Source organism: Chanodichthys erythropterus, chromosome 20 (genome assembly GCF_024489055.1).
Source record: "Chanodichthys erythropterus isolate Z2021 chromosome 20, ASM2448905v1, whole genome shotgun sequence".
NCBI lineage: Eukaryota > Metazoa > Chordata > Actinopteri > Cypriniformes > Xenocyprididae > Chanodichthys > Chanodichthys erythropterus.
In genome coordinates, this window is record NC_090240.1 from 21,947,480 (window position 1) to 21,973,721 (window position 26,242).

Below are 26,242 nucleotides of genomic sequence, written 5' to 3' on the forward strand. Positions count from 1 at the left end.
AACGAAGCACAGCAAGGTTTATAAAACTAACGAGTTATGAATCGGTTCTTTTTAGTGAATCGTACTCGTACCATGCAGTTCGATTACCGAAAAAAAGACTCATATGAGTCGGTTCTTTTTTAGTAAATCACAAACAGGACAAGACTATGGTGCAACCGATTTGAGAACCACATACATTTAATTTAGTGTTGGTTTTTTTTTTTTTTTTTTTTTTTTTTTTTACTGAATTGTGTGAATCCGTAGGTTCATGATTGAATTAATCTGACACAATTACTGAACCTCACGTTATGGCTCGTGAGGCTTAAACGACGGGTTGATCATCTGACAACATTTATTTAATACAAACAAACATATTTACTAAAATGATATGTTAATATTTGTTTTGTTATTTTGTTTACTAGTTGATTTAAATTGATCGAAATCTCAAAATATCTCATCATTTGACAGACTTCCAAGGGCAATAAACAGTGGCAGCTCGTCAGGGAGGCAAGATGCACGGCCTACCCAAACTTTTGAGAAGAAAATGGGAGAAGGATGATTTAATGTTTATATAATTCCCAGTTATTCGTTTAATTTCATGTCTCAGAATGTGTAACACCATAACTGAATTCAAAAGCACTGTTCTTTCACGAAAGGGCCAAACCTGCCCGATTGCAACCGCTAAAGGCCAGAAGCCAACGCAGACGAACTAGTGGCGACGAAAGCAGACCGCGGGGTTGGCTCACGTCGGCAGCATCTGTGTCCAAAGTTGCCCTGAAACACCAAACCGACGCTAAACAGCCGACGGCCAAGTAGCACGTCAGTTCTGCGCCTGCGTGAGATGAAATGCCTTTCCGAACCATCAGGTGGCAGTAGCTGAACAGCCAATCAGAATGATCAGATGGCCCGACGGACTGCCGAGCTCCGACGGCGATTCAACATTTCGAATCGGCCGAAAAAAGCAAACGAGGAAACGACGAAAAACTGCCCGATGGCTGACCGTCGGCTTGGTGTGTTCCTGCCTTAAGGGGATAGAGAAGGGGAGGGGGAGGCACATCCAGAGATGGGCTATCTGGTACTTCAGTTGGTAAATAATTAGCCAATCACCAGCGAGTGTTTTACATTCAGCGCTTAGGAGAGTTATGAAAGGAGGCAAGCCTTGGTATATCAACCAATCATCGTAGAGTCATAAATTACTTGAATAACGTGATATTAACATCCAGTCGGTAGTAATGCACAAAGGTATGGGGAGAGGCCCAGCTGGCAGCAGAGCAGATGTCCTGCAGTGACACTCCTCTAAACAAAGCCCAAGAGGCGGCTAAGCCCCTCGTGGAATGAGCTCTAATGTTACCTGGGGGATGAACTCCCTTAAATTCTTATTCCAAAGCAATAGCATTCACAAGCCAATGTGAGAGGCGTTGCTTAGATATGGGACTCCCCCTGTGTCCCCTTATCTCCTTAGGAGAGTTGAGAAAAAAAAAACATTGCAGGGGAGGCTAGCCTTGGTATATCAACCAATCATCATAGAGTCGTAAATGACTTGAATAACATGATATTAGTTTGAACTGCGACCACTGTGCTGATAATGTAAGTATCTTAATTATGGAGAGTAGCAACATTGAATATTTGATCGCCAACTAATTTACCAAGCTATCATTCAATCAGTCTATGAATTAAAAATGAAGGAATACTCCACGGCTAAGTTGCAAATATACAAATATAGGCTACAGCAGCCAGCTTTAATAAATGGCCCAATGCACTCTTTTAACACAGACATTTACGGAGGGAATGGCTGGGGATGGGTGCTTGCTTCGAGTGACAGGCTAGGTGAGTGAAATTATATTTGTATTATCTTGCCGTATATGTGTCATTTTATATCTATAAGTCAAAGTGAGCAAAAAGCCAATTTAAAGCAGTTAAGCTAATAATAGGCTAATAATAATAATCGGCAGGGGATCACCAAAACAATAGGTGAGTGTCATAACTCCAGCTCTCTGAAACATCGAGTGGAGAGATCCACCCATGGGAAGGGCATCCATACCTGACCTCTGCATAAGCATCCAATTGCACCAAGTCTGGCTAGACAGACAGAAGCACGTAGCCAATGCCAGGTAAGGCCCCACCCCCTTACCTGAGAGCATATAAGGCCCATACGCACAGCTATTTTCCAGTAAGCATATTCGCTTCTCGTGCAGCAAGTGGGGCAAAGCTGGTGGATCTCTCCACTCTATGTTTCAGAGAACCGGGGTTACGACAGTAACCTATTGTTCTTTTTCATCATCTCGTGTTCGAAATCCACCTATGGGAGAGACATGGACAGCTCCCTGATTGCCCAATACACTCACAGTGAAGTTCTGTAAGCTAGAGAAGGACGGTCAACCCAGGGGGTCGGTGCCTGACACGTCCCATAATCATGCACCTTGCAACCCTGTCGCACACACTGATTGCTGTGTACAGGCATGACATGAACATTGCATGAAGCACACAGATGTAAATAAACCCAGCAATACAAATATAAACACCCAGGTAGGAATGTAAATGCATGCTTGGTGGCATGAATGTGCGTGACCTGCCGGCCCACACACCCCTTGTTCTTTTACAACAATGTGAAAATAGGAAGGAAGAAAAGAAGGTAACAAAGAGGGCTATGAAGACCCACCCCTAAAACAGGATGTGCTACCGAGGCTTTGGTAACATCCAGTCGGCAGTAATGCACAAATGTATGGGGAGAGGCCCAGCTGGCAGCAGAGCAGATGTCCTGCAGTGACACTCCTCTAAACAAAGCCCAAGAGGCGGCTAAGCCCCTCGTGGAATGAGCTCTAATGTTACCTGGGGGATGAACTCCCTTAGATTCATATGCCAAAGCAATAGCATTCACAAGCCAATGTGAGAGGCGTTGCTTAGATATGGGACTCCCCTTGTGAGGGGGCGCCCATGAAATAAAAGCACTGGTCCTGGTAATATATATCTGTAATGCACATATGGGATAAAAGCAGACAGCTCCAACACCTCCGATGTGAACGCAGGGAAGCACTTAGGCATAAAAGCTGGGTTAGGCTTAACAAAAACCTTATCTCCACTAAGAGAATTTAGTGCACAAGGAATGAACAGAGAGTGCGTGCAGCTCACTGACACATTTAGCTGAAGCCAAGGCCAAGAGCAAAGCTGTCTTGAAGGACATTAGCTTCAGGGAAATACTTCCCAGGGGCTCAAAAGGGTATTGAGACAGAGCCTCCAGCACCATGGAAAGGTCCCATTCAGGAACAGTTCTCCTGATGACTGGCAAGGAACGACAGGCACCCTTCATAAATCTGTGGATTAGAGGATGCTGCCCGACCGCGACAGGCGTGATATAGCCGCCAGGTAAACCATAATAGTGGTAAAAGGCCTTCTTTTATCCATAAGGTCTTGTAAGAAACACAAAATATCAGAAACTGAGCATTGATATGATGTGAGACCATGCCCATCACACCACCCTTCAAACACTTGCCACTTACAACCATATAAGGATCGTGTAGAAATAGCCCTGGCATTTTGTATAGTAGCAATCACACGCGAGGGAAATCCTAGCGCATTTAAGTTTGTCCTCTCACAGGCCAGGCCCAGAGAGCCACCCTGTCCGGATGTGGGTGATAATCTCCCCGTTCGCTTGAGATAATAGATCTGTGCGGAGGGGGAGGCACCACGGCTATGTAAAAATGTATGTAAAAATCCACAGACCTGACAATCTCAGGGGAGCTAAACCTGCTTCTGCACACAGACAGAAAGTCCTTGGACTTAAAGCGAGCCCAAAGGGGAGAACTGTGAATTCATAACATGTGCCTTGATAGTCGAAACGAAGAAACCTCCTGTGTGGCGGATAAATGCTTATGTGGAAAAAAGAATCTTTCAGATCGACCAACATGAACCAATCATTCTGATTTATGGCGCGGGCCACAGTGCCGTGAGTTAACATTCTGAAATTGTATTTCCTCAAATGTTTGTTTAACACTTGGAGGTCCAGGATGGGACGGAGAGAACCGTCCTTCTTTGGAACCAGGAAATAACGAGAATAAAATCCCAGATTTATCAGATTGTGGGGCACCACCTGAATCGCTCCCTTGTCTAGAAGGGAAGAAATTTCCTCTTTCAGAATGTGAGCGGCACTCTCCTCCGTGCGTGAAGAGAGAACGCCGTTGAAATGTGGGGGTTTCATTACAAACTGCAGTCTGTAGCCCTGCGTTATTGTAAGCGTCACCCATTCTGGAGCGGAAACAGTCTACCAAGCAGACTCGTAACTCGAGAGTGTCCCTACCCGAGCCAGTAAAGCCGAGTTCAGACTGCACGATTTTCAAAGTAGTCGGGTCACTGTTCTTTTCACACTGCATGACTATCTTGGCCAGCATTCAGTTGCTGCTGTGTTCAAACTGCACGATGGATCGGCGACAGAAGGTTTCACACTGCATGACTTTACAATAGAAAGAATCGCCGACAACTCTGTCTGGCACTCAAACTACGTTTCACAACCAAACACACTAGAGATGTGACAAGGAAACAACGTGATATCACGCGTGCAAGACCGGAGTTATTGTTATTATTATTAAAAACAGTAGCCCGCAAGAAGCTTGCAATACAAGTTGCCTGTGCGCTGATTTGCAGCGAAAACAAGAAAAAAAAAATATGGAGGAAATAGTTGATGAGACTGTGGATTGTGTGTTCTGCAACGAGAGTTGGAGGTAAATAAATAACTTTTCAATGTGCTGCTGTTGCGGATGGTCAAGCAAAGGTTTGTGCTTTGTTTCTGTTTGATAGAATTGTAATGTTTATCTGAAACGAAGCCATGCTTGCTGATATTGTGGTCTATAACTCCTCCCCGAACTCCCCGCTGCTCTGTATGTTGCTCTCTTATTGGCTGTCGGTCATCGCCGATGTAGTTTTCAGTCAGAACACTTTTCACACTGCAGGATTTTGAATCGCCGACAGGTCCAGATATTTAGCATGCCAAATATGTCACGGGCATCGGTGACTCGTCGGCGATTCTCTCATATCGCGTCTTTGCTCATTCACACTGCGTGATTGTCACTCGCGTGAACGAGCACCGATTTGCCTGTGATTTCGGGCATTTGTCGGCGATTTCTCAAAACCTGTCGGCGAGTCATAATCGGGTCTAAAATCGTACAGTCTGAACTCAGCTTAAGGCGCTGATGGCTTTGTGTGTGCCCGGCTGGCTCATTTGTGAAGCAATGGCGCCATCTAGTGGATGAACTAGGGGCGACATGCAGGGGTTCAGAGAGATTTCCTCTCTCTGCAAAGAGAGGTTCTCTCTTATTAACGAATTAATATGATTCGTTAGACATTTTGAGGTTTTTATTTTTTGTGTGTTGGGGAACACTGGGGCCGAAGCCTTTATTGAACTTGTGAGATGTAAGTGTAGGGAGCTGTGTGATGACACTGCTTGTGCACACTTTCTGATCAGAGGTAGTGGAGTTATGAAGTTTCTTAGGATGTTTGCCCCACGGTTTTGCAGGCGAGGGATTACCGTGCTGCGCTGGCGGTTTCCCACGAGGTTTGGCTCTGACTGGACCCTGGAAATTACGACCCGCTGCAGTCAGGTTAGATGGCCGTGGAGGGGGAACCTGGCGCGGTGCTGATTTACGGGGCAGACACAACTTAAAAGCCTCGTCCTCTTTCTTTATGTCATCACAGCATTGCTGCATAAGGGCGACGGCAGGGTGAAAGAGGGCTTGACTGGCCTCCACTGGTGCTCCTGTGACGCGTTGCTTCTCGCTATCAGGGAGGCCTGATAGGTTGAGCCACAGCGCGCACTCACCGACTACGGAAAGAGCCATTGAATGCCCGCTGGCTTGGATGGCCTGGCGGGCATTGCAGAGAACGAGATCGTTGATGGTGACGATCTCCTTCCAAAGCAAGGGCGGGGCAGACCCTTTCTCCAACTGCTGACCCATGTCCTCAAGAAGCTCAGCCTGGTAAGCCGAGAGGAGCGAGGAAACATTTAAGGTTATAACTGCTAAAGCTGGAAGCCTGATGGATGGACTGAGAGAAACTGTCCATTTTGCTAGGAAGAACAGGCTTGGGAGGGGCGAGCAGCCCACCTTGAGAAGGATTGAGGTGTCTGGTGATGGAGGGCTCAATGCTGGGGGGGTCACCCATGCCGAGGGCCTTCATGTCTTTCACCTCGAGACCTGAAGTCGAGCGGGTCCCCCCAACTGTACTTCATATGCTTGGCACAAGCGGGACGGACAGGGAAAAGCTGTTTTCCTGGCCTGGGAGGCGGATCCAGAAGTTTTCCATCAATGATGTCCCTCTCCTGGTCGCTGGCACCTTGTAAAGCCGGCCATTCGATATTGAGGCAAGGGGCCGCTCGCTCACAATATTCAAAGAGGACAGATTGAGGAAGAGTTGCAGGCGCGTGAGCCTGAGGAGCTACAGAAGGTGGGATGGCCTCCTCATCATCAGAGCCTTCGAGAAGGCTTGTGTCGCCCTCGTCCCCAGAGCTGGGCGGCACGTTTGCGAATGAGGGTTCACCGGTTAAGATGTCATCAAGGAAAGCAGATTCGGCTTGGTCAGCCCAATTCAAAGTTGGCGCTTCCCGGGAGTCCCCCGGGCATGCACCATTGTCGTTGTTTCCCCCGTCAGAGTCCGACTGCCCAAAATTCAAACTTTGAGTAGCGGCCACCTTATGTCTGTGGCGACGGAGCTTCTTGGAAAGTGCCAGGCAGTGGCTACAATTTTCGGGGAATTCCAGAGCTTCCTGCACATGTCTTCCACACGCGACCGAGCAGGCAAGAGAAAGGCAGTCGCCGGAATTGGCGAGATTTCTCAGGTAAGGGGGTGGGGCCTTACCTGGCATTGGCTATGCGCTTCTGTCTGTCTAGCCAGACTTTGTGCAATTGGATGCTTCTGCAGAGGTCAGGTACGGATGCCCTTCCCATAGGTGGATCTCGAACACGAGATGATGAAAGAGAACCATTCCTCTTAAAACCATGCTTAAAACCCCTGAGCAATAAAAGCCACTGGCAATAAAAGCAAAAAAAAACTGCATTTTTTCCCCAATATTTAACTACTGTTAATTCAATAATTAAATAACGCCAAACCATTGTTTGAGAGAGCTTTTATTGAAATGACTGCAAAGCAGCAGAGATGTTCTGACATCTGATGGGGCATGGCTCATATTAGCAGGCCTATCCAGGTAGAGAAAAACAGGGCTGAGAATAATTTAAAAACTGGCAGATCTGTGACTGAGGCTGCAGATACAGATCTTCTTTGAGCTTCTCTCAGCCAGACTGTGTACCGGCTAGCACGAGTATATATGCCTGGTTTCTTTGGCAATGCACAGTCCACTCCATGACTTGTCACACCATAAAGGTAAAATCTCTCCATGTCTTGGCTGTAACACTGTAGAGGGCCTCCGCTGTCACCCTTGATTGAAGAGTATTCCAACAGATATTGTTAATCACTGTCTATCACTGACCAGTTACTCTGCACTGTGATATAATGAGATGACATTACCTGACATGTGTCAACTCCCCCTTTGTCAAATCCTGCACAGATCATGTTGTCATTAACATGGCCATTATGCCAGCTTCTCTGGTTGCAGATTCCAGTATCAATGAGCTCAACTTCAGCTTCCTGAAGAGTGTCAACTAACATTCCTTAAAATACAATAAAATGTTTCAGACCTTTAAAAAAAATCTATATTTCTAATCAAGACATAAGCATAATCTTAAATTCTAATCAAGATTATTCTTTCTGTTAAATATTCTACTAGAATAAAATCAGAAGAAACAATCTTAATAAATGTTAAAAACACTAATTTTATATAAAAAAAGATGTCATAAAATGTGTTTCTTCTTAAAGAGGAAAGAGAGAACTGATTATATAAACTCATATTATTAAAAGTTTAACTGCCAGAAAGATACCAAAAATAATGTATTACACATTCTGCTAAATAATCATCTGTTAATAATGATTTTGAGATTTTTGTATTTTTTTAAAGGTGCCCTAGAACTTTTTTTAAAAAGATGTAATATAAGTCTAAGGTGTCCCCTGAATGTGTCTGTGAAGTTTCAGCTCAAAATACCCCATAATTAGAAATTAGCCGATTCAGCGTGTGTGGCCCTTTAAATCTGGTGCTCCACGCCCCAAGAGCTCGCTCTTGCCTTAACATAAAAAAAGTTCAAACAGCTAATATAACCCTTTAAATCGATCTTTACAAAGTGTTAGTACAGTGTTTACATGTAAGTACAGTGTTTATTTTGATGTTTACATTGATTCTAAATGAGTTTGAGGCTATGCTCCGTGGCTAACGGCTAATGCTACACTGTTGGAGAGATTTATAAAGAATGAAGTTGTGTTTATGAATTATACAGACTGCAAGTGTTTAAAAATGAAAATAGTGACGGCTCTTGTCTCCGTGAATACAGTAAGAAAAGATGGTAACTTTAACCACATTTAACAGTACATTAGCAACATGCTAACGAAACATTTAGAAAGACAATTTACAAATATCACTAAAAATATCATGATATCATGGATCATGTCAGTTATTATTGCTCCATCTGCCATTTTTCGCTATTGTCCTTGCTTGCTTACCTAGTCTGATGATTCACCAGTGCACATCCAGACGTTCTGCCCTTGTCTAATGCCTTTATAATGTTGGGAACATGGGCTGGCATATGCAAATATTGGGGGCGTACATATTAATGATCCCGTTACGTAACAGTCGGTGTTATGTTGAGATTCACCTGTTCTTCAAGGTCTTTTAAACAAATGAGATTTATATAAGAAGGAGGAAACAATGGAGTTTGAGACTCACTGTATGTCATTTCTATGCACTGAACTCTTGTTATTTAACTATGCCGAGGTAGATTAAATTTTTGAATCTAGGGCACCTTTAAATTTTGAGTTTTGGACATTTGAACACTAACCTTCTAACACTGAGCTGCCCCAACCAGTGATGTAACATGAGTCGAAGCGGAGCTGCTTCTCATCCATTTCATTTTCAAGTATGCACAAAGGCTGCACATGATTTGTGAAATACAAAGGGTGATGCAGATGCAAAAGTGCCACATCGTTGTCATAATATGATCGGCTGAAATTCTCATGCAGGATCACTTGGTGAACTGAGCGATACTGGACACCCTTTTCTTGCTTGGATCGAGAATTCACTCCAGCCACTACTTGTAGTTTATAGTTGTTACTAGAAAGATGCAAAAGATCTGTAATAAAAACTATTATTTCGAAATTAAAGGGTTAGTTCACCCAAAAATGAAATTTCTGTCATTAAGTACTCAAAACTTCATGTCGTCCGAAACCTGTAAGACCGTTCATTTTCCAAACACAAATAGACCCTTTTCACATTTCCGAGTTTCTCAGAAGCGGAAATCATCGTAGTTGGGTAAACTTTTATAGCGGTGAATAAGAGACTTCATTAAATATATTTTTTGTGTTTCCATTTGTACAAATAGCAAAAGAAAAACTCCACAGTAGTGTTTTCACAACGTTCAAAAAGAGGAAAAAAAAAAATAGAGAGGGATTGATAACGGCAGCCAGAAGAGAGAAATATGTCATTTTTACTGTCACTTCCATAGCCGCTGTATTAGAAACACCCTCACAGCAGCTTTATTAGTTTTTTGTAATTTAATGAAAAGGTAATGTAATACAAAGTGTAGTGTTATAAATGTACATACATTTTATAAAAAATGAAAATAAAAAAAAAACACTGCAAGATTTACGATATTGATTACTGTAAAATCATCACAGTCTGTGAAAAAGGTCTATTAAGATATTTTGTTTCTGAACCACACAGGCAGCAACATCACTGCACCTTTTAAGGTCCAGAAAGGTGGTATAGACATCATTAAAATAGTCCACGTGACTACAGTGGTTTAACCTTAATGTTATGAAGTGATGAGAAAACTGCTTGCTCAAAAACAAAACAAAAATAACAAAAATGATAAAATAAGTTCTACTGCAGTTGTGAAGTAATCAATTTAAACAATTTGCAAATAATATTTTGTTTTAAAATATGCACACGTTCACACTTACTGATATCTGATATGTCGAAAACAAAAACATTTCTTGTCTTGTCACATTCATCAGTTATGAGTTACATGAATCAAATATAAATTATACCATATTTTACATTCAAAACAGTGACATTTCTTAAAAAGTTGAGTTGCTTGCATCCCGGGATATTAGTGTTGGTCGTTCAACATTTCACTCATAAAACAGTTAAATATTAATGTTAAGCTGTTACTTTCCTCGTCTTCTGTAAACAGTAAGACCTGCCTTCTCAACTTCTTTGATTTGATTGGCCATCTCACTCATTTTGACATTGACGAGCGCTGTTAGACTGTTGAGACAGAGCAACCTAAAAACTTTTAAAACTATTTGTCATCTAAATAACAAACAGAGCTGCATGTAATAGGATGCAGCAGAGCAGCATCATATCAAATATTGAGGGACAATTTGGCTGTTTCTAATTTTTGGGGAGAATTGCCCCTCTAAATATCTGTGATTGCTATATATCTAACATATACTCTACATTTCATAGTTATATGTATCATATCTTATACCTACCTAATGCAGAGGAAGCCGTCTAGATGTTGATAGTGGAAGCTAGTGTCAGAGTCAGAGCCTATGTGTGCTTCAGAAACCCTCGGATTTCATCGAAAATATCTTAATTTGTGTTCAGAAGATGAACAAAGGTCTTACGGGTGTGGAACGACATGAGGGTGAGTAATTAATGACAGAAATGTAATTTTTGGGTGAACTTTAAGAGTTGCTTTTATTGTTTAAGGCATTTTCTTGATGCGTAAAAATGGTGTAGTAATGTACATTCAGTGCTAATCTTAAAAAAAGAAATATGCATATAATTAACTGAACCACTACTGCAAGTAGGCCTATATAATTTTAGATCAACTTATTTAACTTAATGTGCATCTGTGTGCTCAGATAAAATGTATCACCTCTTCATCTAACCACATTCATTGCTTAAAGTTAAAATAGTCAGATGTGGAAACTACACACAAATGCATAAAGGATAAAGTGCTCACCTATTTTTGAAGCAGTGGGATGCTGTGATTACCCACAAGTGGTTTATGATGGACCCACCACAGATATGCCTTGACATCCTCTGTATGCTCACCTGCCAAGGCCATGCACCTTCTAATGCAGAATGGCCTCCTGAAATTCGAAATGGCTTTGACGGCTTCTGCAAAGTTCGCTGTCCACAACCTTAAAAGAACATTATAGTTATATATATATATATATATATATATATATATATATATATATATATATATATATATATAACACTTCTGATCACTTTTTATGTAACATAACCATATGATTAGATTGTCTGTAAATAATATTAATGTCTCGCGCATATACAGAGTGCGATCAGACCTCACTAAGCGAGTGCTGAACGCAGTTGGACATAGTGGTGTTTTAGAGGTAAAAAAAATATATAAATAATGTTCGTTTTCTCGCACAAACCGATCGTTTCATGTCTTGGGACATCAATGTGTCATCACAAGCCGCAGGGTTTAATTTGGATTTCTCTATGCAAGTTTTTTCGACTCTTATTGTTCAAGTTCCCATTCACTCGCATTATAAGACTGACAGACCGCAACGGTTGGAGTTAAAAATCATCATTTGTGTTCTACTAAAGAAACAAAGTCACCTACATCTTGAATGTGCTGGGGGTAAGCAGATAAACATCAAATTTTTTTTTCAAATGTTTATATGCGTTTTTGATGCATGTAATATTTAAAAGGTCTAATAAGATGTCTCTGACACAATGCATGTAAACACGTCATTGGGAACATCCTATTTTGAATAAGTAATGATAATCGCATCATAAAATTGTGGAATTTAAAGTATTGTAACATTAAATGAAAGAAAATAAAAAGAAATATACATTTATTCTTATATTACCATTTGTTTTGTTTGCCCATAATTGCCTGATATATATTGCCTGAAATAATTTGATACCTTTTGTTTGAAAGTGGACAATTTTTGACTCCTGTCCAAGACATAAAGACATACTTTCCACTTATGTTTTCTTAAGTCTTTTTTTTTTTTTTATTTTTTTTTACAAAAATACATTAACTATCCAATAGTAAAATAGTAAAACTATTGTGTTCACGTCTCTTAGATTAAATGGAATAATAATAATAGAAAAAATACCTGCAATCCCAGAAAGCAACGAACTACTAATGAAGACTAATTGTAGAGCCGTTTTAAACATTTTAAATGTGAAGCAAAACGAGACACAGAAAGAAGACAGATAGAACAATCGGATGTCCTTGCCATTGATTATTAGGTAATCTGAAAAGATTCTAAGTGACGTAACATTGTTCATACTGTAATGTCATGAAAGACCCGGGAAAGGAAGAAAATCAACACATTTCAAATCTTTAGTTTATGCAGATAACAGCATCAATGAATCCTACATCTATATATGACCAATTTTTATGACCTTTAAGAGTAATGTAAAGGACACTAAAATGATAGTAAACGTCATCCTTTAGAAACTACAGGCGACAATTAGAAACTAATCCATTTATATAAATTTAAGTTAGTAAGTCATGATAATACACCAAGCCACCAACCTCAGCGTGAAAAACGTTTTAAAATAAATTCAAACACAATTTATGTTGTGTCATTTTTGCTTCAGACATTATACATATAATCAATACCGTCATTCCCGAACATTCCTGAAAGGACCTAACTGGGATTTCACCAAAAGAAAACTCAAATGAACGCCTCTTGTCGTGGAACTGGTGGTACCTATTGGCCGACACTCCCTTACATTTTGCTGGGAGTCATCAATTATGCAGGGTAACGGTGCACACTGAAGGAAGGTAGCAGCAACAATATGGCGACATCCGCAATTTCTTCCGAATTTATTCGACATCTGCAGTGCAGTGAGGATTTTTTGGATACCCGCTAACGTAATCAGAGTAAGTATTGTGTTTAAATATCGCTCTCGCGATGTGTTTATTCCGTGCGATGGAAGTCGTTGCACTGTCAATGAATGTCGCAGAGATGCTGCTGCACGCTGAGGGGGTTTTACTGCTGGACGCTCCTCGCAAAATTCACATTCGCTTTTTATCCCCTTATAACTGTAATGACGTTTTATCAGTTCTCCATTTTTGTTTAATTTAACCAGCTGTAATTAGGCCTTTTCATTCCCCCCTCTCAAATGACAATTTTAAGAGGTCATGTTATGAGTTAAACATCCTTCCAAGGCAATATGTGGTGTGTTATTTGTATTTGCATGATCAATGACGTGATCCGTAGCCTGTGGCTTTGTACCCTCATCTGAATAAAGGTCTTCTTGTCAGCATTTATCGAATGCCAAGCTGAGCAAATGAGCAAAAATGCACATGTGGACAGGTTTTAAATGATTCGTTGTGATGAAGACGTTCAACTGGCTATACATGCTTGGCTGCTTATTGATTGTAGGGTGGACGCAGGTTGCACGGGTGTGGTATGCTACATTTTCTTGTTTATGTTCCTCGCGAGCAGAAACCTTGCACAGCGTCGTCGAGATACATCGCTTTCATCAATAGCGATAGCTGTTTTTCTCCATAACGGGGTTATATGACTAAAACATGCTTGCGCTGTGAGTATAAAAGGGTAAATACGACGAGAGAGAGCGAAAAAAACCCACTGCAGTATTTTCCGTTTTTCCTCCGCGGCTTCGGCCCGCTTTCGTGGAGGTGTCGGGCTGTTTATAAACGTTAGTTTTCAGGCAAAATTGTTTTCTTGCCTCGTGACAACGTTTTGGAAGACTCAAAGATGTTGTTCGTGAAACCGTCGTGCTGCTAAGCCACGGATTTCGTGACCAAACATTGATGAAATCAAGGTAGGACCACTGCGCATTCGGTCACATAACGATACAACTTGACGTTCTTAAAATAAGATTGAGGTTTGTTTGAAGGAATTGCTGTTTTAGATGTATGTGCGAATGTAGCCTACACAATTTATTAACAGGTATTTTGCATTTTGAAGACATTAGGGTGTCACTTTGATGTAGAGATTTCTGTGGCGCATAGAAGCTCGAAATACATAGCTTATGAATGATGAAATGAATTCATAATTATATTCATAATGCTCCTTAAATTTACACATGTCCTCACATCTGTAAATGAGCTGGCCCACGTATCCCATCTGACATTTTCTAAAGCTATCTAAAGCTGTTCCCGTGCAGCCCATAGTTTCTTCAGTTATTTCGAGATGTTTCGGCCCACCCAAAATAATCCCATCTCACTCATCTGATACAGGTTCCCTTACACCATTTTTATAACCCCATGAGTTGATTTCATGTACTTTATCTTACAGTTGCACTGTAAAAGTAAAAAATGCCAGCATGATACATAGAAAAATTTGAGTTTTCTGTTAACTGTCTTTAGCAACACTACTGTTTAACCAGTTTGAATATGATTGATAATACAAAATGTCTACAGAAAAAAAAAAAAAAATCTTGCCCAATAATTCCCCTTTTTCCAGTGTGGTGCTGATCGGACAGCTCCTTTAAGTAAAGTTGTCTTTGCTTGTGCTGTTTGGACCATAAAAGCTCAGGTTGTTTCACTAAGAAGACATTTGCAAAAGGTGTTTGGATAATCATTTCTTTTGCTTTCCTGTTTAATTGTTTGGCTTGCTGAGGAAAATAAATAAATAACTTAAACCAACCTTAGCTGGTTTAAGCTGGTGTCCCAGCCTGACCGGTAGAAAGTGCCCAAAACCCTTTTAAAACCTGCCAAGGGACCAGCTAATAGCAACAAACCAGCTCAGGCTGGTTTAAGCTGTTTTTTTTTTTCCGACAGGTCTTGAAGTGATATCAGATTTATATCCATGGGACTTGTGCCACTAATGGTGTCTGTTATGTGCCGAAGTTTGTCACATTCTTTGATATTTTGTTCACATGTCTCATTTGCTTGAAGGTAAATGGGGTATGTTTACTTCAAAGGCAGACTGAAAATGCCAAACACCATTTCTGAAACAAAACTGTGGAATTGGATGCAGAGAAAAGCTAAAAGTGAGCTAAGTAGCTCTGTATTATCAGGATATGACTTGGTTAAGTGTCTGGCCCATAAGTGCACACAAGCTTTTAGACAGTGTGGTTCACTAGGCCTCCCTTCACCCACCCCATTTCCCATTCTGCTGCCTTAGGGACATAACGCATGTCCCGAATCGACATCTCATTGGAGATTTCGTTCATAGATAAGACAGGTTCAACTAAAACCTGCTTGTGCTATTGTGTGGTATCTTGTAATCCAGTCTACATCCTCCCAGCACCCTTTCATCTAAAATAGAAACATCCATCATAATGACCCAAAAGAAAAGAATCATTCCTTGGGAAGTTATGCAAGCACAAATCAGGGGGAGGGGGCAATGAATCACTTATCACAAAGTCGATTAATATTATTGCAAATGTAATCCAAAGACAAACATTAAGTATCACCTTTATCTGCTCATAATGGAGGGTGCTTTTCATTTTTCATGAAGTGGATGACTCATCCTGAATCTAGTGCCAGTCCCTCTCTAACATGCTCTCAATTTAGCAACAGATTGTTTTGATGTGTAAGGTAATATTTTTAGATGCAAGGCTTAGCATTTTACTGTCCTGCACAGAGCTGAACATATCTGTTTGTGTGAGCGGGTGATGTAACAAGGTAGTATTGTTCAGTAAGACTTTATCTTTCCAAAAGCTAAAATGAAATCTAAACGACACTGTTTTTTTGTTGAGTTGCATTATTTAAGTTGTCACAAGCTTGTATGGGCTTTCTTATGTTGGAATTTAATTATTGATACGGAACACAAGATAGTTATAGCTGGTATAAGTGATGACTAGTGATCTAACTTGGCAAATTCACTCTCTATTTTGAAAATTTTAGATCTTATTGTGAAGGATTTATCAATGTGTTTTTTGACCTTGTAATTTTTAATTAAAATGTCTTGACTGATGACATATGCCAGACTTCTCCAATTATTTAGTCAGCGTTAACCCCGCCCCTTTCTTATAATAGACTGATCTGTCGCTACTTTAATTTTTTATTGTGACTTTAAGTCCTGAACTTTTCGATTCCTCCATTTTCCTACCTTTATTGAAGAGAAGTACATTAATCTTAATAATTATAATCAGACAAAACAATGCAGAGTTCAATAAAGTTTTTGCAGCTAAGATGACTTGATAAGAGGCCTTAAAGGGTTAGTTCACCCAAAAATGAAAATTCTGTCATTAATTCCACACCTGTAAGACCTTCGTTCGTCTTCGGAACACAAATTAAGATATTTTTGATGAAATCCGAGATATGACTCGTCCATAGACAGAAATATAATCAACACTTTCAAGGTCCAGAAAGGTACTAAAGACATTGTTAAAACAGTCGTTTTTTGTTTTATTTTTGCACACAAAAAGTATTCTCGTCGCTTCATAAAATTAAGGTTGAACTACTGCAGTCACGTCGACTGTTTTAATGATGTCTTTAATACTTTTCTGGGCCTTTAAAGTGTTGATTATATTGCTATCTATGGATGAGTCATATACCTCTCGGATTTCATCAAAAAATCTTAATTTGTGTTCTTAAGATGAACAAAGCTCTTACAGGTGTGGAACGACATGATGATGACTAATTAATGACAGAAATTTCATTTTTGGGTGAACTAAAATTATGTGATTCAGTTTCTGCTAATGCTTATTTTATTCTACACCCAAATAAATGTATAGTACAGGAATGTAACAGGAATGTAATACAATATTGATATTAGCACAGTATCACAACAACAAGGTCATGGATTTGATTCTCAGAGAATGCAAAACTGATAAAAAAAATGTATAAAAGCATCTACAAAATGCTTTACTGAAAATATTGCATGCAAAACTGGAATGTTCTTTCTTGATCTGGTAAGCTTTAATCTCATTGGCTAAACTTTTGGCGGTAAGGGCACACCGGTTCATGTCAGTTCCTTTACAAGTATGCCCTTCTGGGCCAGAACTAGTTGCAATGTGGACGAGACAGCTATATGATTCTGACTATATGAGCCTAGATGTCCAGTAATGTCCTTTTCTCCTTCCGACATAGAACTGGCTGCCGTGGAGGGTACATAACAGGAGAAGAAGTTGCTGCAGGATGAAAACATGGCTGCACCCCTTCTTGCACCGCCAGGACCTGACAGCTTCAAATACTTTACCAGGGAATCTCTGTGTGAAATCGAGAAGCGCATTGCTGAGGAGAAAGCCAAGCCGCCTCCTAAGCCAGACAGCAGCTACCGCGACGATGACGACGAGAACAAGCCCAAGCCTAACGGTGACCTGGAGGCGGGCAAGAGCCTGCCCTTCATCTACGGGGACATCCCTCCTGGCATGGTGGCAACGCCACTGGAGGATTTAGATCCCTTCTACATGAATAAGAAAGTGAGTGCATCACCATGTCTCTTCATGTGGCCTGCACAGCTGGTTAATTTTTTTAGCAACTCACCTGGGATTATTCCAGAGGTGGAGATGCTGAGGATGTTTTTTTTTTTTTTTTTACCTTTTTTTAGGCCATTAATTTTATATATATATATATATATATATATATATATATATATATATATATATATATATATATATATATATATATATATATATATAAATATATATAATTAGAGAGAGAGAGAGAGAAAAAAACCCCTGATGGTAATAATGTTCCTTGTAGGATATACTTTATACATGATAAAATGTTAATCATATGAAAATATGAATAAATTCCTCCTGTAATCCACTACAATGCTGAAGCATTTGTTTGTGGCTTGTGTATGTTGTAGGTTGTCTGTGAGTAGGGTTGGGTATCAAGAACCGGTTCCAAATTTCAAAGAACTGGGTATTTGATACGATGCACACATTTCGATTTTGTTTATCGATTCCTGACTTTTTTTTTCAGTCATTCTCGCACAGCAGTGAGCATTTTACAGATGTATGTATCTGTTAGGACCTTCGATAAGGACCTTATCTCATCATGCACATACACAGTTCATTACAATAAGCACTGACTTTTGCTTCAACACGGCATTAATCTGAAGGAATGCAGTGTTTGGGGCTGTTCACATGTCGTGACTAAAAACGCGTGGAAAGCGTGACCTTGCCACTTTCTCCTCCCTTCCAAAGCGCTTTCGCTCCCGTGGCGTCTGTCATTGCTATGCAACCATGAACTGTGCACTGCAAGATGACGTGGAAGTATCAGCAAAGGATTAATTGATTTCTAGCACTTGCATTAGCATATATTTATGGAGATGAGAAATAAAACCCAGCTGAGCTTTTGATGTTGTTATGGAAGGCCGAAGCTGATTGGTTAGTTCTTGTCATATGACCTGCGGTGCGCTTGAGGCATTCTGAAAAGCATATAGGCGTGCCTGGAAACATTTGATATAAAGAACATTTGAAATAACGCACCTACATTTGAAATAACAAACTGTGAACTCTAACCCAGCCGCGAGTCCTAAAGCACCAGATACATCTTAGCAATAGGAGCTTCTCACACTCAGGTACAAAAACAGTTACAGCCTACTGGTTATAGCCTAAATGTAGCAAGAATAAAAGGTAAAAACATTATTCTTGAAGTATTTGCTCTTTTTTCTCTCCATAAAAAAAAATATTGGAATTGCAATCGAGAATCGATAAGAACCGGATTCGATAAGCAGAACCGGAATCGGAATCGTTAAAATTAAAACGATACCCAACCCTATCTGTGAGATGATGCTTTAAAGAGGTTTGAGGAGGAGGTCATCAGTGGTCTGCTGAAGCTTTACAGTTCCAGCTGACAGACTTGTTTTAATTGTTCCAGCAATAATCCTTTTAAAAAAGAAGAGCCAAAAGAAACACTCTAGTGCATTTAAAGGAACAGTATACCGTTTTAGAACAGCTCTTTGAGTAGTCGTCCAACAGTAAGATAGTTAGGCCATTTAAAGGTCTTTAATGTTGTTGTTTTGGTGAAATCTATGTTTTATTAGACTTTAATATTGCTGTGTGTACGTGACAAGAGAATACACCACTGACGATACGAACCGCGATACACTCATGGCGTACCGAACGTGCCCCGCCCCCTGCTGCACCGCCCAGTCCTGGCCAATTGCATCTACACATCGAATACAGCGTTGTAGCCTAACCATCATTAATCACAAGCTCCGGGTTTTGTTACTTTCTATAAGAAACAAAGTGTCATCTTTCAAATTCTGTCAATTTTAATCACGAAATTCAAACAAAAGAAAAAAAATAGTTTTTGACGCTCTTTAATGTGGCACGACAGATCACTGTACAGACGCCTCATTTCAAGCTGCAGCGCAGAGCGCAAGTGAATGTGATCATCTCTTCCTCTTTAATACAAGTAACAGAATAAACATGAATGAACATCTGAAGGTATATTGAAAGATACAGTACAACTTACTGAAACGTATAATATACCTGCACATTATAATTTAAAATGAATGTTTAAATAAATTTGTCATGAATATGACAGCCACTGTGTATAAATGATTACATTTCAACAATGAATTGGAGTAAAAACATAATTTTATAATTAGATTTAGAAGTTATGTGCAGTTTACAAGTCACCGTACCATGACTTCAAAATCGAGGTACAAGCCGAACTGTGAGTTTTGTATATTGTTACACCTCTATTTAACAAGGCTACATTTATTTGATCAAAAATTCAATACAAAAACAATAATATTGTGAAATCCTAATACAATTTAAAGTAATTTTTTCTTATTTTAATATATTAATAATAAATGTAATTTGTTTCATTGATGGCTGGATTTTCAGCATCATTACTCCAGTCTTTAGTGTCACAAGATCCTTCAGAAATCATTCAAATATGCTGATTTGGTGCTGTTGAAAAGAGTTCATATTAATGTGGAATATGATCAAAAGTTAAAAATGTGGAGCTCAAAATCTAATTTATACCTGGAGGTGTTTTAGGCGGTCAGACGGTTAGATGTTCTTGCTTCCATTGACGCGCAAGACACCTTTTCGATAATTTGCAAATCATTCTAAAGGACATGATCATCATGATCTAAACACACGTGAGGAGTTCATAGTTTGGTTTAGACCAACCAAATACCACAACATTTTAAAATGGATTCATGCATTTTTAATTACAGTTTTCACTAAAATGTTATGCTGATAATATAATTTACGATGAGAAATGTTGTATATATTATAAAAAAAGCAGCATATTGCGCTCTAAGACTGTTAAGTGGACGCACAATTTCTTGATATGCTACCAGTCATGAAACAGTGCCTTTGTTGCAAATGAGCAATATCAGATACAAGATAGCCCTCAAACAGATTTTCAGGAGCGAGTTGTTGTTATGAGATGCGGCCTAAGGGTGGAAGATGAGGTCATCTTTTCTGTCTGAGTCGTAATGGAGCCCAACAGGCTCAGCCCTGTGTTCAGATTTGGCTCGGTGCTAAGTGCAGTGGTGAGACTTTAGCAGGGTCTACCACACCGGACTTTACTAAATAATGCACACTCGTTTGTGTGGTAATGCCTGTTAATGTGTGCATGTGCTAAATCGTTACCCTGCCTCCCTCTCTTGCTTTCTCTCTCTGTCTCATTCCTCTGCCTCCGTCTCATGCAGCGCACATTGACTGTTATGTAACCGCCCGCTCCATGCACAGGAAGGAGATTTCAGTCTCCTGATGAAAACCTCATGGAGGAGCGTATGTGAAACAGTCTAAAGGAACTGAATTATGCTCCAAACCAAATACATTTTTATTGCAACAATGGCTCACGTTAGACCTTATATTTTTAATATATATTTAGATTCATCTCTGCACCATGTTTTCATGCACATTCCATTGACGATCTATCCTGCACTGTCAAGGATTTAATGGCTCTTTGATTGTACGCTTTGCCAGCATCGTGATCAGATCACCTCGTCTCCCATTGTCCTTTTGTTTCAACATGCTGGGCTTGACTTGCAGCCTGCAGTGGTAGTGAAACCTGATTCTTGAGGCTCAGGGCAGCTCTCTTCGTAGTGGAAAACCAGCTGAGAAATGGGAGCTGGCAGCTTTTAAATCCAGACCTATGACACTATCAGAAGCAATTAGCTTAGGAATCATTGCTACAAGAGCAGCTGATGAAGCCTGAGTCCTCCAGTACAGATGATTCAAGGAGTTGGTTATATGTTGAAAACAAATCAATTGTCAGACGGAGAGGCTTAACAGGATTTACCCAAGTAGGACATGTTGGATCTCCGACATTGATTTATATTTATGCATTTACCAAATGAAGATTTCAGATGCAAAAGCCAATAAACGCCACCTTCGTCAAAAAATAGATAAATAAAGATGTTCTCCACACATAGTATACATTCATCAAATACTTCCGCTTCAAATCCAATAATTCCCAGCGTCATCCCATTCAGAAATACTGGTTTGTTGGTAGAAATTGCTAAACACCACTTCCCTTTGTCAGAAAAAAGCCTATAAGTCCACAGAAGAACCAAGCGGAAGACGCAAATCGAATCATATGATTTCAAGATAAATGACAGTATGCGTATGAGCCAGCTTTCAATTGCCACTCTGCAAGTTTTTATCATGTTTGTCCATCATTACACAGTGGCAATGGCAGGATTTTGTGAGTAGCAAGTTAACACAACAGTGTTCCTTTTGCTGCTGTAAAACTGACAGAAACAGACATTTTACTATGTCCAAAGAGGCTTTTTTTTTTTTTTTTTTTTGCAAAAAAAATATTGTTAAATACCAATGAATTGACTAAAGTGGCATTTTTTTTTTTTTTTTTTTAGAATAAGGCATTTCAGTAACTGGCTAATAACCTTTTCATTTCCATTAAAGTTAAATTACTGAACCTAAACTTAAAGGGTTAGTTCACCCAAAAATGAAAATTCTGTCATTTACTACTCACCCTCATGCCGTTCCACACCCGTAAGACCTTCGTTAATCTTCGGAACACAAATTAAGATATTTTAGTTGAAATCCGATGGCTCCGACATTTCCGACATAGCAATGACATTTCCTCTCTCAAGATCCATAAAGGTACTAAAAACATATTTAAATCAGTTCATGTGAGTACAGTGGATCAATATTAATATTATAAATTGACGAGAACATTTTTGGAGCACCAAAAAAACAAAATAACTACTTATTTAGTGATGGCCGATTTCAAAACACTGCTTCAGGAAGCATCGGATCATAAATGTATCAGTGTATCGAATCTGCTGTTCGGAGCGCCAAAGTCACGTGATTTCAGCCGTTGGCAGTTTGACACGCAATCCGAATCATGATTCGATACACTGATTCATTTATGCTCTGAAGCTTCCTGAAGTAGTGTTTTGAAATCGGCCATCACTAAATAAGTCGTTATATTGTTTTTTTGGCGCACCAAAAATATTCTTGTCGCTTTATAATATTTATAGTGAACCACTGTACTCACATGAACTGATTTAAATATGTTTTTAGTAACTTTAAGGATCTTGAGAAAGGAAGTGTCATTATTCCCTATGAAGGCCTCACTTAGCCATCGTATTTCAACTAAAATATCTTAATCTTATGGGTGTGGAACGGCATGAGGGTAAGTATTTTTGGTAAGTATTTTCACATTTTTGGGTGAACTAACCCTTTAAGAGCCTGGTAAAAAAATGCTTATTTAAAAGAAAACATGTCAGACAGAAGAGGTTTTTGCAATGGAACTCTTTTAGCCAGATTCAAGGTATGCTCTATTAATTGGGTTTCAGCATTCTAAAAGGTGCTATCGTATCTTATATTTTCATTTTATAATTGTACTATTTTAAAGTTATTTATTTTCTCTTTAATTTAATTTTATTTTATTATTTTGCCCAAGCTTAGCACCGTTACAGTACCTTTTAACCAATCAGATTATCAGATTTTAGTTGTTTCAGATTTTACCAGCATTCTTATACACATTTCTGACATCAGGTTCGGGCTCTGATTGTTTGATAGGAATGTTGATCCAGGAGCATGTCCTGCTTGAGTAAAGGGTGTGCAAAAGTGAGAAAGGGGAGAAAAACAGAGAGGCAAAACTCCATACTGGGTCATAAATCTTAAAGGGGGCTCTTCAAAATGTGCCGTCTAGGACCATTGCTTCTCCCTGTGATGACGCGGCACTCGGAGTAGGCTCGGCTGGGCTGTTTGGGGGGCTGGGGAAGGCGGGGTGATGCACGGCTTGAGTATAATGGCTGTTTCACTCCTCCCTCACATCTGTTCTTCTCCACACCAGGAAATACTCATATTATAATGCAGGCATCTCATTTATTTTTGTTAGTTTTATGTTTGATGCATGCCTAAATACAAATACAAATGTACATGGCTACATTAACAGCTATACATTTATCTCTGTGCAGATTTGACAGTGAAGTTCACTGTAAATGTTTGAAATTAAATGATTTAGAATGAAGAGTGTTTGGCCTTGTGATGTGACAGGCTTTTATTGATGTGGCAGATGCTGCATTATTGGCTCTGAAGCTTCTCACTCTTTTCCTTCGCCATTTGCTGCTCTGCTCATCGCTCTCTTTTCCATTAGTCACCATCTCTGTTGTTTATGTTTCCCTCCTCTCCTGCCATACGTCTGGTCTGTGCTTCATCTGGATCTTGTTTACATCACTTACACTTTCCTGTTCACTTTGCATCATCCTGTAACATGATCTCTCTCTGTCTTTCTCTCTCTTCCATGTTTGCCTCTCCCAGTTGTGTTTAAGCTTTAGTTGAAATATTCAAATAAATAAATAAATTACTTTTATTTTATAAATAATATTTTTAACTGAACATATTGTAGTTTTTACTGAACATATTGCAGTGTCCAGTTAACAGCATTATTTTGCAAAAAAAAAAAAAAAACACAAGCACTGTTATGATTTATATTGATTTACATTTATAAATATACATTTTCAACCAAATATTTTGCAATTTCTTGTCAACAGCACCATTTTGCAAAACAGAAAAGCACTACTTTTAGATTTTATTTATATTGATTTATAAATGTTACGATAGCAAACATCTGTTTTTATATGAAACTGTGTATAAAGTGGAGAGTTTTTTTAATCAGGCATTGGCCATCCATTGTTCAGTTTAGCAAAATTCTGTAACAACATCCTAAACATTTTATTCATTTAATTTAATTTTTTTTCATTTTTGTATTAAAATTATTTTATTTTATTTTATTTTATTTGTTCTCTAGACTAAAGACTAAAGGTGACTGTGCCTTTGAGGTTGTTGTTGTATATTTGGATGTAAAGCACTGCGCTTAAAACGTGTTATAGAAATGAAAATTATTTCATAGCCTTGTGAACCAATGATATTTAGTTGTGCCTTTCCATCAGTATGTCTTTGTTTCGTCATTCGTTCTCCATCTTCCTCCCTTCCTCTCACTGCTTACTCATTCCTCTCTGGGCTGTCTTTCTCTCGCTCTTTATCTTTCTTTTTCTGCTCCATTCTGGATTATAAAATTTTCAGTAGCCGTGTAGCCTGTCATGCATTAAGAAGAGAAAACCCACATGCACATGTACTATAGCCAGAGAATATCGAGAAAGGGCAAATGTATTTTTGTTCATAAATGCACCAGTTCTGCATTATTTTTTCATCTCATGATGTTTCATATGTGACTACTGGTTTGGACTACTCTGTTTTGAATGGGTCTTATCCTGTTTTGAACACAGGAGAAGATGCAGTTGATCCCTAGTGTCTCACACACTGTTTGGGGTTGCTGAGCAGTGAGCAGATCTTCTCTCTCTTTCTCTCTCTAAGCAGGTCTCAGTATGTAGTTTACATGGTGGCCTGATTCAGTCTGACCCAAATAGATATAGCTCTTCTCCATCTTTAGTTACATATACAAAGTGTTATTTACTGAGTTGTCCTTCTTTAACCTTATTCGTTATTGTGGACCAACAAACCAAGTTAAATTAAATGACCCTAATTATGAGCTTTGATAATGCTATATGTGCTCTATATTCTTCCGAGGAGTTTCTGCTCACCTTTGTTGAGCTTACATGTATGGCACTGCATTGGTTGCATAGACTTGGCACTCTCCATGGTGCTGAAGAGGGTTTCTTAGTGTTCAGCTAAACTCAAGCATGTAAAAAGAAGTGCGGGAGTGCATCCCATCTCTGCACATGCATGCCACCTCCCATGAAACTTTGATGGTAGGGAACATGTTTTATTTAAACAATTATGAGTTTATCTACTGAAATGCTGGTGAGCTTGCACTGACTCCTTCATGGTCTTAAGCATGCCCTGAAAAATGTTCATGTGAATTTAAACTTTTCATATTCGATCAGAAGTGAGAAGTGAAATATCTGGGTAGAACTAAGGTTTATCTTGATATTACTACAGACATTAATACATATCTTTTTTTCTTTTTTCATACAAGCTTTTTGAACCTTAAGACAAAATATAAAAATATCTGATATATCAGGCTTTTATGGGCCACATTGTGAGTATATGGAGCTCATACTTGGAGGAAAATCAAAAAAATCAATGAAATCAATTTTTTTCAGTGGCCCAAATTAAACAAAAATATACAGTTTGGTGCAGATGTTTTCATTTGTTGTTATATGGCCAAAAAGTGATATGAATTTTTGATGGCCTATAATGTAAATCAATAATATTTTTATAACAGTATAGCAGACTGCTTAGTAAATGCTAATAGTAAATATAAATATCAGTTTTCACTCTATATATCCCAATAATACCTCTTAGTAAGATGATCAAAACTCTGATCAAAGGGCATAAGGTGTGTTTGTAGATTGTGTGCAGCAGGTTTTCAGTGAAATTTATCATGTTGATAGTTTAGAGGCTTTAGAAACTCATGTTTAAAATATGATACATATGTATATTTATTTTGTGGAATGGGGTGAAATGGCCTAATGGGTCACTAATGAGTTGTTTAGTCACAGCTATCATTTGCTCTTTAGGTGGTAAATTCTGAAGATTATTTAAAAGTACAGAATTCAGTTTCCTTTTTGTTTATTCCTAAACCTACATGTGAGTTTAATTCACTTACCCTCATGTCGTTCCAAACCTGCATGACATTTTCCAGCTTTTGTGGAAAACAAAAGGATTTAATTTAATGAATATCTGGTTGGACGATTTGTAATGGTCATTCATTGTGATTTAATAAAGCACCCAAGAGTATCAGCAACTAAGTACAAACGGCTCATGGATCATTCGGTTTTTGTGAAGAAGAAAAAACACTGATATTTGAGCAGTTTTAACAATAAAATTGTGTCAGTAAGC

General features: G+C 39.1%; 2 protein-coding genes across 2 annotated transcripts in view; one reads left to right on the forward strand and one right to left on the reverse strand.

Moving 5' to 3' along the window:
- Nucleotides 1–7,146: 7,146 nt before the first annotated feature.
- LOC137008788 (acrosin) lies at nt 7,147–12,689 on the reverse strand. The gene is made up of 5 exons (XM_067370505.1): nt 12,684–12,689; nt 11,037–11,194; nt 8,907–9,178; nt 7,489–7,631; nt 7,147–7,398 (listed from the first exon to the last, which is right to left on the reverse strand). Exons 1-5 carry the CDS (start codon nt 12,687–12,689, stop codon nt 7,147–7,149), a joined length of 831 nt encoding a protein of 276 aa, XP_067226606.1.
- Nucleotides 12,690–17,131: 4,442 nt separating this feature from the next.
- The window catches only part of scn8aa (sodium channel, voltage gated, type VIII, alpha subunit a), a 53,874-nt gene continuing 44,763 nt past the window's right edge, over nt 17,132–26,242 (forward strand). Inside the window, exon 1 of the mRNA XM_067372125.1 lies at nt 17,132–17,407. Within this exon, the coding sequence (XP_067228226.1) occupies nt 17,132–17,407 (276 nt within the window). The remainder of the gene's footprint in view (nt 17,408–26,242) is intronic.